We start from the raw sequence: 18272 nt of genomic DNA, 5'->3' as shown, positions 1-18272 counted from the left end.
AGTTATAATTATAAAAAAAAATTATAACACACGAAGGCCCAGGTAATTATTATTTTTTTATTAAATAATTTTAAGTACTAAAAAAGTTAACAAGTAATATACTAAGCTAATATAACATGTTATTTTTACTTTTTAAAGGCTTTTTTACTTATCTTAAAAATTTAGTTATAAAATTAGTAAAATTTATAATTTTTACTACAAGTAACTCTTACTTTTTTAACTTTTTAATTTTAGCTTTTTTATATATAATTTTTAAGTAAATAAGCTACTTAATATTATTTATAAATATAGCTTTAGCCCTAGCTTACTAAAAAATTTTAAATTTTTTTTATTAAGTAATATTATACTAGCTAATTTATAACTTTTAATATATTTTTTAATTATACTAAGTAGCTAAAAAGCTAAATATTTTAATATTTATTAGCTAAAAAAATAAGTAGTATAAAAAGGTAAATAAATAAAAATAATACTATAATCCTAACAAGTTAATATAAATTTAAAGCTAATATAAAATATATAGCTATTATATAGCAAGATATAAAAAAAAATTTAATATACCTATTATATTACGTATAAATAATAGAAAAAGTTTATAAAATAAAAATATTATATAACTAATTAAGCGCTAGCTTTATAATATTATATTTTTTTTAAAATTATAAAAAATGCCTTTTTATTTAAAGTAAATTTTATTAGCTAGTTTAAATTAACTTCCTTATTTTTAAAAATAATTATTAAAAATAATTATTAAAAATAAATACTAGCTAAATAGCCTATAATACTTTATAATAAATATTTAGTTATTATTTTAAGATTTAATTATAGTAAATCCTTCGCGGTTTTTTATAAGCTATATAAAAAAATAATATGCTAATAACCACGTGGAATTTTATATATAAAGCCTTTTTTATTAAAATTTTAAATATTTTAAAAGTTAACCTTATATTTTTTTAATATATTTAAATAACTTTAAAAAATACTTAAAAATTTAGAAATTAGCTTAATACTAGTATTTATATTTAAGCCTTTTACTTTATATAATTATAAATTTTTTATTTTTTTTATAGAAAAGCCCGGTATTAGTTTATATTAATTAATTTATATAAATAACTTAACCACTAGTATTTTTACTTATATAAAATATTTATAATATTTTATAATATTTTAATTTTAAAAAAAGTTAAATTTAACCTAGTAAAATATATAGTACCTAAAAAATACCTTTTTAATTAAAAATAGCTTTTACTTTAAAGTATAAGTAGTTTAATATATTTAATAGCTATTTATATAATACTAAAAATTTTTTAAAAATAATTTATACTTAGCTACTACTTTTTACTATATTTTTTAATTTTTTTTTATTTAAATAATTTTAAGTAATATTAGCTTATTCTACAGGTACCTAGTAGGGTTTTTTTTATAAAATTTAATAAGCTTTTTTTTATAAATATTTATTTTAGTAGCTTTAATTTTACTAAGCAGCTTATTATTTTTAATTTTAAATATTTTAAAGTTATTTAATTAATTAAGGCCGGGCAAGAATAATTAAAAATTTAGTATAAATAAATTAAATAATATTATTAATTACTTACGGCCCTTATTTAAATAAACTTTTTAAATATTTTATTTATTAATTTTAAATAACTACTTACTAAATATTTTTATAAAAAATTAAGAAAGTTATATATTATTAACGTTAACGCATTAATAAAGTATAATTAAAAATAAAGTTTTAAATATGCGTCTTACTAGTAGGTGGGATCTTGGTAATGGGTTGACCGCTCTAAAGCTTACCAAAGCCTTACACCCCTAGTTCTTAAGGCTTATACCTATCTCCTGCCAAAGGCTGCCAAGAGGGTACATTCAAGGTTTAAATTCAATGATACCGAGGAACTAGCTACTTGGCAGTACTCGGCGGCGTGTCGATCTTTGAGAATTTTGTTTTCGAAGACTGTACGGAGTATCTTTGTGTACTATGAGACGCACTGGCGAAAACGATTCGGCGCCCCTACCGCACAGTGATCCTACGGATGTTCAAGCAAATAACTCCGCTGTACTCCGAATGCCCGATACTGCATACGATTGACGGCCTGAGCAGAGAGCAGACAAGATACGGAGTAATAACGTTCTGCAACCCCGAAAAGGGAGTCACCATCCCATGATTATGGTAAAGATGCCCACGGAAGCAGTGCATTCCCTCTACATATACCCTAGGCATAAAATCAGGTCGCTCCGCCCCTCCTTTCTCCTCCTCATAGCTACCCAGCAATCCAGTCCTTCAACCACCTCGTTCCTCCCCTCCCACAACCACCATCAAAATGAAACTCCTACTACCCCTCCTCGCCCTAGCCGGCCTCTCCGCCGCCGCCAGCCTAAGCCAACAAGAGTGCTCCGACCACGCCAACGAAATCCAAGACGGCCTGCGAACTGTATACCCATACCTCGAAGCCGCCGTCAACTCGGACGAAGCCCAGAGGCCCGAGAACCGCGCCTTCGCCGACTCGCTTTCCAGCGCCATGACGCAGGTGTCGAGCGCCACGGGACCGCGCTCTGATGCCTTCCACAGCGAGATGGTGCAGCATTGCGGCGAGGGAAGTGAAGATGTGGAGGATGACATGCCGTTTGCGTCGGCGGTTTTTGGAGCCCTTGGGGATGTCTATAACGCGATGCCAGGGGGCGCGAGTCGGGAGCGCGAGAGTCGACGCCTGACGCGTCGTCAGAGTGATGGTGGCAGCGGCTTGCTCCGGATACTTGCTGAGATCATCCTCCGATTGTTTGGTATAGTTGATACCTATGCCGATGTAAGTGCCCTCTTACGCAGTCGCGGTTTGCCGGATTATGCAGATACGCTAACCTATTTATTGTAACTTGTAGATCCTGGACCTTGACGCGGGAATCCTGGCCATTGTGGGCGGAATCCTAAATATCAACGGCCCAGAGTGAAAAGAATTTGGGCTCCTGAGGTCTCGCGAGTTCCCTCGGGGAGAGGGAACAACGATGGCGTCTTGTGCAGTCATGAAGTTTGTGGGTTCTTGCTTTCTTGGTTCCAGCATCGGCTTGGGACTTGTCCTTGTGCTGGTCCAGCTTGTCAGCCGGTTGTTACATTCTTTTAATAAGCCTTTTACCTCTTAATATATGATTTTAGTTCGTACGCACCGAATCTCGTTCGAGCCGCATCTCATAATTTCCCTAGGCCTGTTCCAATCCCTTGACGCGATTACCTTCTTAGGGTGTGTTTGTTCTGGGCCGGAGTTTCAACTTAAGCAGTAGACCCGACTGCCTACAACGAAATAAGAGCCTGTTTACTGTACTGCATCGACACGGGCAGTGGGAACCCAGAACAAGATGTCCTAAGCCCACACGCATCACGCGGCGTCTCTCGCCTCGTTCCGCAGGTAGTTCCAAGACAACCAGGCGCCTAAAAGTCTTTCATATGGCCCTTTAGTAGTGCAGTATATACCAGGGTGACAAGGTCCCTTGCATTACCACCACAAGATATAGTCAGCGCTCACAGACACGACTGCAGCGGCATCACTGCTACAGTCTGTATAAGATATACCCTAGGGGTGTTACGCATGGAGCCTTCTGTCAATAGATCGGTTGCATTTTCTTCATGCTTGCATTTCCAATGGGTCCCGTCGCTATTATATCCTGTCCATTATTAGTTTATAACTGAATGCTAGTCTACCTGTCCTTTACATAATGCCTCATCCACTTAGCACTTGCACAGATTCGGTAGTTCAGTAGGTAACTGGACTGTTACCTGCAGCCCGGGTGGGAGAGTGTCCGCGCCCCAGAACCGGGCAATAATAAGATCTCGCCTTGAGGCCCTGATAAGAACTCGACCTTGCACTCACGATGTCGCATTTTATTATTTTCACGGGCCGGATGGCTCCTCAACTTGCGACTGATTTTGCCAGGACCTCTATTAATAGGTAACCTACCCCACAGAAACAGAACATGGGACCACGCCTGCAGGGATATCACTGCCAAAGCTGCCCAGCTACAAAGTCTAATTTCGGCCGAAAATGGATTCCGTGTCCAGCTGATCTCTCTTCTCTCATCCCCCTCTCGGAGCGGGAGCGCTAAGTCGGCTTTTACCTTAGGGAGGGATTGCTTGCAGATGTATGGCCTGGGTCTCTTTGAGGAGGACCTGCTGCAGTGTCTACGGCTATGGTACATTGAACTCGAAGCTCGTCCATTCGGGAGTATTTATTCCGACAGAGCCTGGGCAGTCGAGAGTGAAATGTACGCCTTAGCTTCCCATCGCCATGAGTTAAGTGTATGATATGGTGTGATAAGATTATTAGAGTAGCTGTCGGACCGTCATATCAAGTGGTTCCAGTTAATAGAGCCCCTGGGTTATGGTATGTTGTACAATATTCGGATCGATCGGACCCCATCGACCTGCATATCCGCTCATGTCGGATGCTGCAAGGACGGTAGGCCCACCATCTAATGGCCATCTCTGTCTTTTATTTCCAGGATACTCAAGGGTTCCAACAAGACCAGCGTTGTGAACTAGCATCTTTATGGCTTTCCACTTCTGTCCACGCTTTAACGAGGAATTTACCGGTTGCCCTGCATTTACAGCTAGATCAGGTACTCCGTTACAATCTTGCTAGCAGCACAAATCAGAGTTTACCTCCCGTTGGATGCCCCCACGCACTTCGGATTCCAAGATCGGCAATTATTAGCGTCCTGTCGGTAGATAGACGCCACGAATGCATTGGATCCAATCATTAAACAGCCGGGTGTCAGACCTCGATCCGTTAATGAGATTCATCCCTGCCCCATGATCGGACGTCGACAGGTCGATTGCCTGCTGAAAGCTACCATCCCGTTCACTGTAAGCAGCCGGATCAGCCGGATCAATTCTGCGTCAGTTCAGGTCATCTGCTTTTACTGGCATCCCCGGCCTTTACCACTCCCACTTTGGAGTTTAGGACTCCGTGTGACTGCCTATAGGTTTAATTGGACGATGCCGGACCTCTGCGTATTAGGGTTGCCGTCTGCATTACAAGGACCCCCGGCTCTGCTACAGCCGGTCTAGCAAGCCAAGCCAGAACGAAAAATGCTCTGGGAATCGAAGCCTATGTACCGAAAAAAATCAGTGGGAGCCCACGGAATCTTCTTGCGTTCGAGCATCATCTGACGTGAGATCTGCACAAGAGGACAGGGTCCTATCGCTGGAGATTACTCTTGGGCATAAGACCCTGTCCCAGCCGGCCACTCGCCTGGGTACGAGTGCGTAGCCGTGGATTATTTCAGGCAGGACCATCTGCTCAACTTCAAGCTATAAATCCCAGCTGCCATCCTCCGAGAACGAACCTAACATCTCACACTCCACTGTATTTTCCTTCAACTTCCACTGCCATACTTCGCACGCAGCCCAGCCTGAGCCAGCCACCCCATTCCCATCCATCATGCATTTCAAACACCTCGCTGGCGTCCTCCTCAGCGCCCAAGCCGCACTCGCCGGCTCCGTCCTCAACCGCCAGAATAGCGTGTGCACCAGTGCTCAATTCCCGTTCCCGCGTTGCTGCTCCGAGTCCCCTCGGCCTGGCTACTTCCTGTGTATCCCGCCCTTGGGTGCACCCGACCCCACGCAAATCATCTGTGGCTCGGGACAAGTGGCCGTTTGCTGTAACTTAAACATTTTCGTAAGTGCTCGGGCTGGTACCTTGTCCCAAATAGCGTTGAAGTACTAACATAAACGTACTGTAGGAACTTCCTATCATTGACTGTACCGCTCAGAGGTCGTGATGGATGCTTGGCCCCGGGGTCCGGTTGCGTTAGAAAACTGGTCAGCTACAACGGGTCATGGTCAGGGTGATTAGGGCAGCGGGGATGAGTGATCTGGTGGTGATATGGCGAGGGGACGTGGGAAGGCTTTCGATCTGGCTTAGGTAGTGCCATGCTAGTCGGCTATCGGGGATACGTGAAGGGTTATGGCAGGCATAGCCTTGTGCTTATTGATTCAACATCACCATCGTCACGGTTTCGGGTATCTAGTTTATTTGTCTGGTATTCTTATACATAATTTTCCTGTTTTAACAATGTCAACGTCTCTGACATTTGAAGGACCCCGGTGAGATTGAGAACGACCTAGAGCATATGATCTTCGCTTAACAGTACCCCAACTTCGAGTTTTCCTGTGATGTAGGTAGCCAGTGCACCAAGCCATTGGCACGGAACTGGCAATTGCCTGGGGTTAGCAAACGGAGTGGGTTATTATCCTAGATGCTAGACGGAATCCCTATTCTGAAATACCCATAGAGGCATTTTCATAGATACTTCCAGTCCATTACCTTGAGTTCCGGATCTTTCTATCGCCGTAGCGCACAAGGTCATTAGGGGGTTCACTTGAGAAACGTCCCGGACCATGGGCAGATAGGCCGTGTCCACCTGCACACTGCGCGAGCATTACAGCCACCCGATTGGCTTTACTTAAGGTTCCTACATGGTTCAAGGCTTGGACATCCCTGCGAAGTCTATCACCGGATTGCGAAGAGAAGCGGGGTTCGAGGGAACAATGTTTTCAGATCATGCTCTTCATTGGATTCTCACGTTAGATCTCGATGGGACGGGGGGTTACACGCCACAATTAAATCCGATCGCCCTGGATCTGCACATCAGATTTTGATTAGCTGCTGCGTCACATGGCATTGAATTACGGAGTACTTGACTGCTTTTTCTTCGGCCTGAGTAGTAGGGTTCGATCGAGGTTGTAGCAGATGCTCACGTCAGTTGGCGGGTATTTGAGAGTTAGGGCTAATTTGGCTCACGGCACGGCTGACTCTGAGTGTTCGGACTCTGCGTGTGGACCCTCGTTCAGGGTAGGGAAAGAAAGTTATGCTTACTTGACGCTGATCAATGACACAGATCTGATTTAAACATGCACTTTTCAAGGGAAAAAATGCTGATGTAGTTGTTCGTAATAAAGGCCCAGCAGCGAGGTTGCGCCGCTCCGCCGACAACGTAGGTAAGCGTTTATCAATAGGCCGTGGTGATTTAGCATCACCGGATGGATCTGTATATGTAGCTGCTTGATGTCATTTGTTTCATACAAATCTATTGTTCTTATAACGTTAGCATATGAAGTCCTCCCGAGCGGCATCCATAACTGACCCTGGCCGTATTTTCCAAGGCCGCAATATATCACTAATAATGCAAAATTTCCAGACAGTGAAAGCAGTGTTATTGCACATGTGAGGGAATCTGGTTTATTGCATGCCCGGTGTAAGTCCGTTGAGCATGCGATGTTATTAGGGCCGACTGTTCACTGGGTGATATGTTGCTTGGCGCATGTTTGCGCCCGGTACGGGTACCACGCTCGGAGAGGTTCAAACCCGCTGAACCTCTCCGAACAGGGACCCCGCCCGGTACAACTCTGGGACCCGGCCACAAAAGGCCATTGCACCTATTGCTAAAACTTGGACGCCGCAACAAAAGTCACTCATACAGATAACCTAACTCAAGTCTTAGTAAATATATGCAGCATGGCTAACATAGCATGATACCTATTTTCGATGAAGGACGCAGAAAAGCAAAAACCCTCCCAATCCCGTCTATGCGGACCGATGGCAAAAACCGGTGGCACTCTTCCATTCCTACACAGTCCCCATGTTACAGCCTAAATACCTAAACGTGCATTCATTAAAGAGGTGTAGGATAGATGACAGGTAAGTTTAGCAAGAAATAGCGTTTTTGCTACATAAGCTATATTTTTTTTCAACAACTTGTGCCCTTTCAAGAAATTTCCTCATTTCTGATCAGCACGGCTCGGGGTTCGATTCCCCGCATCGGAATCAGCCAGCATCGATTTCTTTTTTGGGTTTTTGGTGGATGTGGCTGAGTGGGTGGGCTGGCTGTACCGTAAACCTGCAGGTGGTTGGTTGACGGGAGCCTCCCCACCCCTGCCCACAATGCCACACTCCCGGAGCATTTAGATCATGTTCTCTTCATCTAGATTAGGTTTCTAACCATATCATCCCTTGCTCAGTTATAAAGACCGTGTCAAATTTGACACGAATCATGCTTCGGCCAAGCCATACACATTATTTTTCGTTCGGTCAATAGGGGCGCCAACCGAACTTGCGCCGATCTATATCTACACAGTTTCGGTACCTGTTACGGCTGCTATGCTAGGTACGCCCTCTGGCCTGGCTGCATATAAGGAAGATACCCCCTGTCCGAGTATGCATGCTATAAGCAGAATATTTTATCGACTATGTCCATAGTGTAAAGTAACTACTATAAATGGGCCAAGGTCCAAAGCCTATAAGTATATCATAATAAAACAAGGACAAAATTTAAAGACATGCTTTATACTGTTCTATATAAAGTACTATATACCATGGCTGTAGATTGTCACGATATGCAGGACGGAGAGTGTAGCACATGCAGGGACCCATAACGGCCATAGAAATACCATCTGTCAGATAGAAACTGTATTGCGAAACCCTTGACATTAGCCCAACTAGTAAGTAAGGACCTTGGAAGAAAGGTACAAATACCCCACGTCATGTTTGCCATAGTGATTTGGCCAATCCTAGTTCTGGGGCAGTTGGCATACTACTTTTCAAATCCTGAGCCCTGCCCAGGTGCGCCCGTGCAATTGCTTTGGCATACGGGGCACCATGCATGGCTCATTCGGCTATCTGCACATATCAATAAGCACTGTATTCCTTCAACGTCGATGACAATATCTATCCTAATACCTTGATATCATCAATGCGTTCTGGTATTCTGGCCAAATAACAACGAGGTCCCTCTGCCCGGCAAAACTCAAGCCCTATCCAACACACCAAAATCTAAACAGACCCAGAAACAACCCCATCCCTGATCTCCCCCAAACTCCTCTTCTGCCGCCCATCCCCACCAAAGTTCCCCTCCGCCACCCACTCCCCCAACGCCCTCCCACTCCCCGCATCCCACTCCTCCCTCAGCATCGAAAACCACGCCGTATCCCGACTCCTCCCCTTAACAACCATATGCTGCCGAAACGTCCCCTCGTACGTGAAACCCAGCCGGAGCGCCGCCCGCTTCGACGGCCCATTAAGCGCATTACACTTCCACTCCACGCGCCGATACCCTAGTTCGAACGCATGCTCGAGCAGGAGGTATATCGCCTCCGTTGCGCCCGTCGTGCGCTGCAGGGAGGGACTAAACATAACATTTCCGATTTCGATGGAGAGGTTGGACGCGTTAATCGACATGAGGGTGATATAGCCCAGTGGTTTTCCGGAGGTGGGGCTATCCTCGGCCTTGCGGGCGTCGAGGATAGCGTAGAAATAGGGATCGCTTGAGTTTGACTTGGTGGTTATGGCGTTTTGCAAGGCTGGGAGGTCTAGATAGGGCCCGTCGGGCATGTAGTCCCATAGTGATGCGATTGGGGGTTCATACCCGCCGATGAAGGGGAAGAGGGGCGGGGCGTGGTCGGGTTTGAGTTTCTCGAGACGGACTGTTCGGCCTAAGAGGGTTCTTGTGGTTGGTAGTGAGGCTGGGGGCATAGTAACTAGCGGACCCAAGGGTCGAGTACACGCCATGGTGTAACCTTGGAATGCTGGAGATGTTGGGTTGGAATTCGGGAGACGTCTAGTCTGATTTAAGAGTCTAGAAAGGCTAGCAATTATTAATCACCTCAAATCAACGTGTGTAATTCGGCGCCCGTGCCGTTAGAACTCCAATGAGTGGACCCAATGGTGAGTCATTCTGCTTCACGCCGTGATATGGCTATACAAATTAGACAACTATATTTTGATATATTAGGTATAATTGAAGCTACTATGGTGATCCTGGTGTGTATACTTGCTCTCTAGCCTTGGAAACATAGGCAGCCATGATGTCAGACTTGTGGATGCCTCAGGCTGATTACCAATAGATTTTTCCTCTACTTATTAGAGAATACCTATCTAAATTTATTTACTTATTACTCTAGATATAATAGGGCTAGGGCTTTAAAATATAGCTTATTTAAAGTATTTTAATTAGTTTTTTAAATATTTTTTAATTTAAACCTTTTATTATTTATACTTATTAAGTTATTTTTACTTAAAGTTACTTTATTATTTATTATTAAGTAAATATTAAATTACTGCCTAGTATTATTAAGCTAATTAACCTATAAAATTATTAGTTATAAGCCTGGTAGTACTTTACTAAATAAAAATATTTAATTATAAAATATAATAGCTAGTTAATAAATTAAAGTGTTTATAATTATTTATAACTTATTATTATAAACTTTTTTAACCCTACCTTAATAATTAGTAAGGTCTTTATTATTTTAAATACTAATAATAACTAGTTAACATGGTATAACTAGGTAAAAAACTATGCTAAAATAATAAGTATTTAAAATTATATAAATTTAAATATTAAAAAAAATAACTTTTAAGAAAGTAAAAGCTTAGGAAACCGCTTTTAAGAGACTTTAGTAAAATATAAAAAAAATAAAAAAAAAGTGTTTTTAAACTAATAATAATAAAATAACTAAAAAAAAGGTTTATCTTATATTAAAAGAACCTAAAATTACTAAAAATATATTAACTTTTAAAAAGTATAAAAAATACCTTAAGGCCTGTAATATATATAATAAGTGCCTTAAAAAATAAATAACTTTATATAATACTTTTTTAGTAATAATTTATATAATAATAAATAAGAATTTTTATAAGCTATTTAAAAAGGTAAATAAGCCATGTAATATATTAATTATTTTTTATAAGTAATTTTAAGTATTTAAAATAATAAAGTTATATTATTTATATATAAAACTTTAATTACTTAAAGTAAGCTTAATTTAAATATTAATAATATAAATTAATTATTAAATTAATTAGTAAACTATACTTTATAATAAGGGTATAAAACTTTTACTTTAAAAAAATAAATTAATAGTAATATAGGACTTTTTAAAACATGTAATATTTTTTAATTTTACTTTTATTAAATAAAAAAATAAAAAGCTTTAAAATAATAAACCTTTAAAATTTAATAATATTATAAAATATTTTAGGTATTAAATATACTTTGGGGCCTAGGCTAAGTAAGCCTTAAGTAAATAAAAATTTATAAATTTATTAATATTTATTATTATAACTTTTATAATATATACTACCCTTAAAGGTATTAATCCTAAAAAAAATAATAAAAATTAAATTAAAAAAAATTAAAAAAAAAGAAGCTAGTAAAGGGTTTTAAAAAAGCCTTAAAGGCTAAAAAATAGGTTAAAAAAGGGTAAAAAGCTAAAAAAGTATAATACCTATACTTAAAATTATGTAATTATTTATTATTAATACCTTTTTAATATAAATACTTGAAAAATAGTATTTAAATATTAATATTTTTAAAAAAGTTTTTAAAGCAATGGCTAACCTAAATATAAAGTAAAAAATTAAAAATATTTATAAAGATGCCTTTAAAAAATTTAATTATAACTTTTATAAAGGCAAGGGTAAGAAAAAACATTTAAATAAAATATATATAATTATTTATTAAGTATTTTATGCCTTGGCTATTATAATAAATAAATATAATTTTAGTAATATAATAATTATAAATAGTGCCTTTATAATATATGTTTATAATAATATTATTAAAATAAAAAATATTTATGTAACTACACTAAATAAATTAAAAAAGATTTTTATTAGTAATATATTAAATATAATTAATATAATTAGTATATTTTTAATAAAGGTAACTTATGTTAATAATTTAAAATAGATTTTTAAATTTATTAACTACGCGTATATTAAAGGCTTTTATACTAATATTATATTACTTAATTTTTTAAAGTAAAAAGGATTATTTTTTAATACTTGTAAACACCTTATAAAAAATAGTTATAATTAATTAATATATTATTTTAAAATATACTAGGGATTTAAAATATTTAGTTAATAATATATAAATAAGTAATTTTTTAATTTAGCAAGAGTATTTATTATAATTAAGGTAAAATATTAATAATTAGCAAAACCAGGAGCGCTTGCTAAAAATACTAAACTTTAGTATTAATATATAAGCCACCTAGGTAATAAATTAGTACTATAATTTTAAAAGTTAGCCTTAGGGGTAAAAATTACCACTTTAAATAAAGATTTTAGTAAATATTATTTTTTTTACTTTATTTGCAAGCTTGCCAACACTTTATAATAAATATTTAAAATTTTTTTTTTAAATTAACTTAATTATTTAAAATTATTTATTTTAATATAATATAGCTTAGCTTAAAGTTATAAAATAGCCTAAAATAACTTTTATACTTTACTAATAATTATACTTGCATATAATTTATAGTTTTTTATAAAAATAAAGATAAGTATATTCTTACTTTTTAGTATTTTTATAATATAATAAAAAATTAATATAATTATAAAATTATAATACTTTATAATAATAGCAAGGGCTTTATAAAATTAAATAACTTTAAAATTAACGCGTAAAAAAAAGTTATTATATATATAATTATTAAAAATATATTTAAATAAAACTTTATATTAAAGTATTAAAAAAACCTTATTATAAGGCGCGCCCGGGCCATGGTTTTAAAAGTAAATTTTTTTAAATATTTTAACTTTAAAGTAATAAAATTAGCTATATATATTCTTAATAATACACCCGCTAAAAATTTAAAAAATACCTAGTTTATTTTATTTATATAATTTTAAGCTGCCTTTAATATCCCGCGGCCTATTAATTTATTAAATATATATATTTTTAATTATATAGGGTTTTATTAAAAAGCTATAGCATAATTTAAAAAGCTTATTAAAAAAGCTAGTATAGGCTATTTTATTAGGTATAATATTAGTAATATTTAAAAATTATAAAATTTTAAGGCAAGGCTATACTAGTTAGTTTTTTAAGTATGTAATATTATATTTAATAAATTAAAGTTTTATACTTTAAATAATTTATTACTTACTAGTAATTTATATATTATAAATTTACTCCGGCCTAAGAATATATAGCTAAAAAAAATAAATTTTTTTATATTATTTTATTATTTTTTACAGGGTTTAAAAAAGATTTAAAAAATAATAATAAAAATAAATTAAATAAGCCTACTAAGGCTTTTAAACTTAAATATAATATTAAGTTATATGCTATTAATAATAATACTAGCATGGGGGGTAAAAAGATTAAAATAGCTAATAAAAATACTAATATATTATAACCTATAACTTATAAATTATGTAATAATATTAATAAAATACTACTTATTAATTTAATTAATTATATTAAGTTTTTCAATAAATTAGCTAACTTTATTTTTATTATACTAAAAAATTATAAAATAGCTTTATTTAATTTTAACTTTAGCGCTGCTATAAATAAAGTTTTTAATATAAATATTAACACCCCCAGCGGTTTTCCTAATATAAAATTTAAAAAAAAAAATAATAAGAAGTAGTCCTAATTTTGATTTTTACTTTACTAGCTAAAATAGTTATGTTTAACTAAAAATTTAAGTATAAAAATAATAGCGCACTTGCGCTTAACAAGAATAAAAATATAATTATAAGATTTAATATAATTTAAAAATAAGTTTCTTAAATTATTAAATAAAGGCCCCTTAATATACCTTTAATTAATAATATCTTTTACTTAAATAAAAGATACTATAATAATTTATACGCCATGCTTATAAAAAATTTAGTATATTAATAAGCTATATTTTTTTATCACGCTTAGCGCAGCTATATAATAGCTTTTTTTTACTTTATATGCTAAAAAAGGTACCTAAGGCTAGTGTTATATTTAAAAATATTATAATAATTAAGATAGATATTAATAAAAGCCTGTATTAATTTTCCTATTTAATTAAAATATAAAAAAATAAAAAATAAATAAAATAAAAAAATTAACGCCCTTTTTGAGTTTTATAATAAAAGCTATATTAAATACAAAATTAATAAAAAAAACATTAAAATATAAAGCTATTATTAAAGCTTTAATTATAACTAAGCGGGTAAGGCTATAGCTATTATATAAAAAAAGCTATAATTTATTAGGATATTTATTATTAGGCATAGGCTATAAATTATTAAATTTTATATTAATACTTATTTAATATTAGATTAAGAGGTAAAAATTAAATATAATTTTTATATTTTAATAGCTATTATTACCTATGTATATTATACCATAAGGTAATAGATATTAAACTTATAATATTAAAAAGGGTTTACAAGGTAAGTTATATAATATTTATATTAAATAAAATTTAAAAATAAAAAGAATTTACATAGTTTATGTTAAAGGGTTACCTGGAAGCTAAAAATAGCTAGCTTTTTTATATAATTATTTAAGTAAAAGCTCCGGGCTTAAGCAAAAAGTTAGTTATTAATAAAAAATATAATTAATACATGTTTCCTGGGTTAAATACTTAAATATAAAAAATACTTAAAAATATTTTTTAGTTACTTTAAAAAATACCTAAAATTTTAATATTATTAATCCCTAGGTAGTTATATATCAGGCCCCTAATTAAATTTATTACTTTTTACTATTTCCGCTATTATCACGCGAATTCTAGCATTAATTTAGTATAAATAGCCTTAAGTTTAGGTTTGGGTTTAGGTTTGCTTCTAGCTTGGGTTTAAATTTTTAGTAAGATTTAAAATAAGTTATAAATTTATAGTTTTATGAAATAAATAAAGAAAGCTTGGACAAAACTAGGCGTTAACATTAATTAAAGCCCGTCAACCTAAATAAGTGACCCGCCAGTTTAAATAATCTCAGGATTTAGTTTGGTCATGAAATTCACTTCTGAGTTTGGATTTTCCGTGTATTGTTAATGGACTTTGTACCGGTATCCCTGGCCGGGCATTAAGGAACGCATCAACATATCCAGATCACACCCGTGGACTAATTGCACAAGCGCAGAGTAACAATGGTCTATTTGAGGACTGTTTGCAAAAACAGCAAGTTGCGCTTTTATACCCTAGGACAACAGATTCCCGACATGGGGAGGATTCAAATTCCCTAAGGTTGTTACTCGGCATGGTGCACTTTAATTGAGCCCGCCTACGATACGCTCAGCCCACCAACCCAACACAAACATAAACCCCTGCCTGTAACCCTCCACAATTATCCCCAACCGCGGGATTCCAACTATAAAAGTCCGCTAGTGCTACGCCATACCGATTCGCTATATCCCAGCACCCGTCGCCCGCCTGGACATCGTAGAAGGTACCACACGAGGACGTCATACCGTCCTGCACAGGCGACGGAGTCGACACCGCGTTCCAGCCAGAAGTAGTGCTTGCTGTGGTTGTAGGCATGGTGGCAGTTATTGAGCCCTCAGCACCAACGCAAACATACACGTTCGCTTGCAGCCCGCTGCAGTCGTTCTTCACAGCGGGGTTCCACGCGTAGAAATCATCCAGTGCGACTCCTTCGCTGGCAGCAAGGTCGTAGCACCCGTCGCCCGGCTGGACTTCGTAGAAGCTTGTGCACGATGTTGCCATTCCGTCCTGGACTGGGGAGGGTGTCTTGACTGCTCCTGTACCAGTGGAAGGTGCAGATGCCGTTATGCTACTGGGCGTGGTGATAGTCGGACTGGGGGTTGACGGGCTGACGCCCACGCACACGTATACGTCTGCTTGGAGACCACCGCAGTCGGTGCCAACGGCTGGATTCCAGGCGTAGAAGTCGTCTAGTGCGATACCCTTGCTGGCGGCGATGTCGTAGCAGCCGTCTCCTGTTTGGACGTAGTAGAAGTCCGTGCAGGCCGGCGTCATGCCGGTTTGAACGGGTGATGGTGTAGCGTTATGGCTTGGAGTGGAAGTCGAAGTTACAGTTGCTGTCTTGGACGTTGTTGGCTCGCTCGATGAGCTGCCGCTCGTCGTCCTCGTAAGCGAGCCCGCAGGATGAACGCAGTATCGGTATCCAGGCTGCAGGAGGCACGCGGTTGGGTTGGAGTCGTCGTAGGTGAGCGAAGGATTCCAGGATAGCAGGTCGTCAAGGGGAACGCCTGAGAACCACGCAATGAAGTTGCACGTGTTCATGCTGTCCGTCTTGGCCTGCGTCGAGCTGTTCATGTGCTCGGTATACTTGTCGCAGTTGTCGTGTGTTCCTGGGGCTAGGGGGAGCGGTGTAGAGGTTACGGTGATGGGCCAGGGGTAGGTGAAGGAGGCGGCTGTAGAAGAGGTGGAACCATTGGCAGTGGTTGGCTTTGGGAAGTGCCAGATCTCGGTATCTGTCATAACGCTCGTTGCTAGACACGACTCCGGGAGAGACGCGCGGGTCATGCGACATCCGTCCGAGCTCGTGGCGCCGCCATAGCCTGAGTAGGTATTGATGTTTCCCACTGCCTGGACGCAATATGAGTATCCAGCCATTAGGTTCGCGCAGGTGGTCGAGTTGACCTCCGGGTTGAGGAAGTAGAAGTCCGCCAAGCTTATACCCATCATGACGGTGATTCTGCTGCAGTCCTCGCCAGGGCTGACGCGGTAGTACTTGGCACACTGCGTGTTCGTGCCGGCTGCGACGTCCGTTGGGATAGCTGCTGCGGTGGTGGTGGCCGGGCCATCTGGTACTGGGACACCACCGTCTGGCGAGCTGATGCAGATCTGAGAGGAAACCAGCTGGTTGAGGTTGCTGCATCCGCGGTTGATATTGGCGTTCCAGGAGATGAGTTGGGTGACAGTGAAAGCGTATTCGTGCGCTTCGACGATGCTGTAGCAGTTGTCATCTTCCTGGACGGTGTAGATCTCGCATGATTTGGGAATGCACAGCGAGTCTCCGGCAGTAGGGAAATTGATGCAATAAGCAGGAAGGTTGTTCACGTAGAGCAACTCGTGCGTCGAAACGTTCTTGGCCACACTGATTGAGGTGCATGTATCGCCTTGTTGAATTACATATTCGTCAACGCAGTCGACCGTCGGTGTTGCCATTGCAGCGGAGCTTGTCGCGGTACCGCTGGTGGGAATGTCAACAGTATAGGCTGGCGGCGACGTGAATGGGTAGTTGGTCTCTCCACAAGATTCAGTCAAGGAGACGAACTCATTCTCCGTATCTTCGTCGTACCCAAAGGCAGAGTTGAGATGGGTCTGCAAGGTGCGTAGAAAGCAACTGGAGCAACTCTGCTCGGAAGTCATTCCCTCGGGCGCGTTGAGCCATGAGTCAATCTGCGGCGCACAGAAGGCGCCGGAACTGCGCGATGTGTCAGATGCCTGGACGTTTCTCCCGGTTTGGATAATGATGAAGTGGGGTTAGTGCGTACTCATCGCGAAGACATGTGTAGTCGTAGGTAAAGATCAGTTGGTCGAGGATATAAGTAGGTGGGTATGCATATCCCGACGTCTGCACTGCATCATTGCTGGAACAGGCGCTCAACTGATCGTTCCGTAGAGATTGCAGGGAGGACAGGCACTCCGTGGTACAGACAAAAGCGAGGTCTTCGGCCGAGGGGAAGTATCCATCCGACGTAATTGCTGCAAGGCTGGCATTACACTGCACGTTTTGTTTCAACGGTTCGCTGGGTGTGGCAGTTAGCTTGATTCTGCAAGTGCCTTCGTATTCCACAAATGGGCCACGTACGCGCAAGCAGCAGACAGGGTGTCTGGGATCTCGATAGACACAGGAAGGGAATCGCTGGTGTTATCGCCATTGTGATCAGCCAGAAATACCTGTGCCAAAGCCAACCCTGGCAACTTGATGGATTTTTGTCAGCATGACATAGATACCCGGATAGGCAGAGCTGGAGGATGGCCCTACCAGGGGAAGCACCCAGGAGACAACTGCCATCGTTTTCCCGACGGACCAGCAGGCGTAGTCTAAATGAGATACCTGGAAATCAGCCGAGGAGAACAAGAGAAGAAGCAGGAACTTAGGTTGGGCAGACCAAAGTAGTGGATGGGCTAGCGACCTAGTACCTATGTAAGAAGAATCACCCTTATAGACCGATGCAATCCATGGATCGTGCAAGCCCCAGCAGGTCCACAGTTTGTGTAGAGCACTGTAGAATGGCCGTTGGCGCCTCAGGGTGTGTCGGATATAGCTCTATCACATAGATTGAGCACCGGATCTCGCCACTCACCTAACTTGACGCCTCTGCTCCGCCTTGCACATATCCCGATCTGTGTACTGGTCTCGCTCGTACCGAGGCGTGGAGGGAATTCTTCGTGGGCTCCTTCTTGCCACTTGCAGGCCCAGATAGGGATGGACAAAATGGCTGACGGTAATTACGGAAAGTTGAAATTTAAGGATTTTTTCGGTAAGGAATGATTCCTGACGAAAGAATAAAATCACGT

The 18272-nt window shown here is 38.5% G+C and overlaps 3 protein-coding genes across 3 annotated transcripts; 1 reads left to right on the top strand and 2 right to left on the bottom strand.

Moving 5' to 3' along the window:
- Positions 1-2318: 2318 nt before the first annotated feature.
- DSM5745_04459 (uncharacterized protein) lies at positions 2319-2943 on the top strand (the record flags this gene model as incomplete). Its single annotated transcript, XM_026746475.1, has 2 exons — positions 2319-2801; positions 2875-2943. The coding sequence occupies 2 exons, from the start codon at positions 2319-2321 to the stop codon at positions 2941-2943; spliced, it is 552 nt and encodes a 183-aa protein (XP_026605471.1).
- Positions 2944-8816: 5873 nt separating this feature from the next.
- On the bottom strand, positions 8817-9515 carry DSM5745_04458 (GNAT family N-acetyltransferase; the record flags this gene model as incomplete). The annotated part of the gene is made up of 1 exon (XM_026746474.1): positions 8817-9515. The coding sequence occupies one exon, from the start codon at positions 9513-9515 to the stop codon at positions 8817-8819; it is 699 nt and encodes a 232-aa protein (XP_026605470.1).
- A 5538-nt stretch (positions 9516-15053) lies between these two features.
- On the bottom strand, positions 15054-17766 carry DSM5745_04457 (uncharacterized protein; the record flags this gene model as incomplete). Its single annotated transcript, XM_026746473.1, has 4 exons — positions 15054-17172; positions 17243-17497; positions 17560-17672; positions 17737-17766. The coding sequence occupies 4 exons, from the start codon at positions 17764-17766 to the stop codon at positions 15054-15056; spliced, it is 2517 nt and encodes an 838-aa protein (XP_026605469.1).
- Between the last annotated feature and the right edge of the window lie 506 nt (positions 17767-18272).

This window comes from Aspergillus mulundensis, assembly GCF_003369625.1.
Source record: "Aspergillus mulundensis strain DSM 5745 chromosome Unknown scaffold_3, whole genome shotgun sequence".
In the NCBI taxonomy this organism is placed as follows: domain Eukaryota; kingdom Fungi; phylum Ascomycota; class Eurotiomycetes; order Eurotiales; family Aspergillaceae; genus Aspergillus; species Aspergillus mulundensis.
The sequence above is the reverse complement of the archived record's forward strand: the minus strand, read 5'-3'. Positions and strand labels throughout refer to the sequence as shown.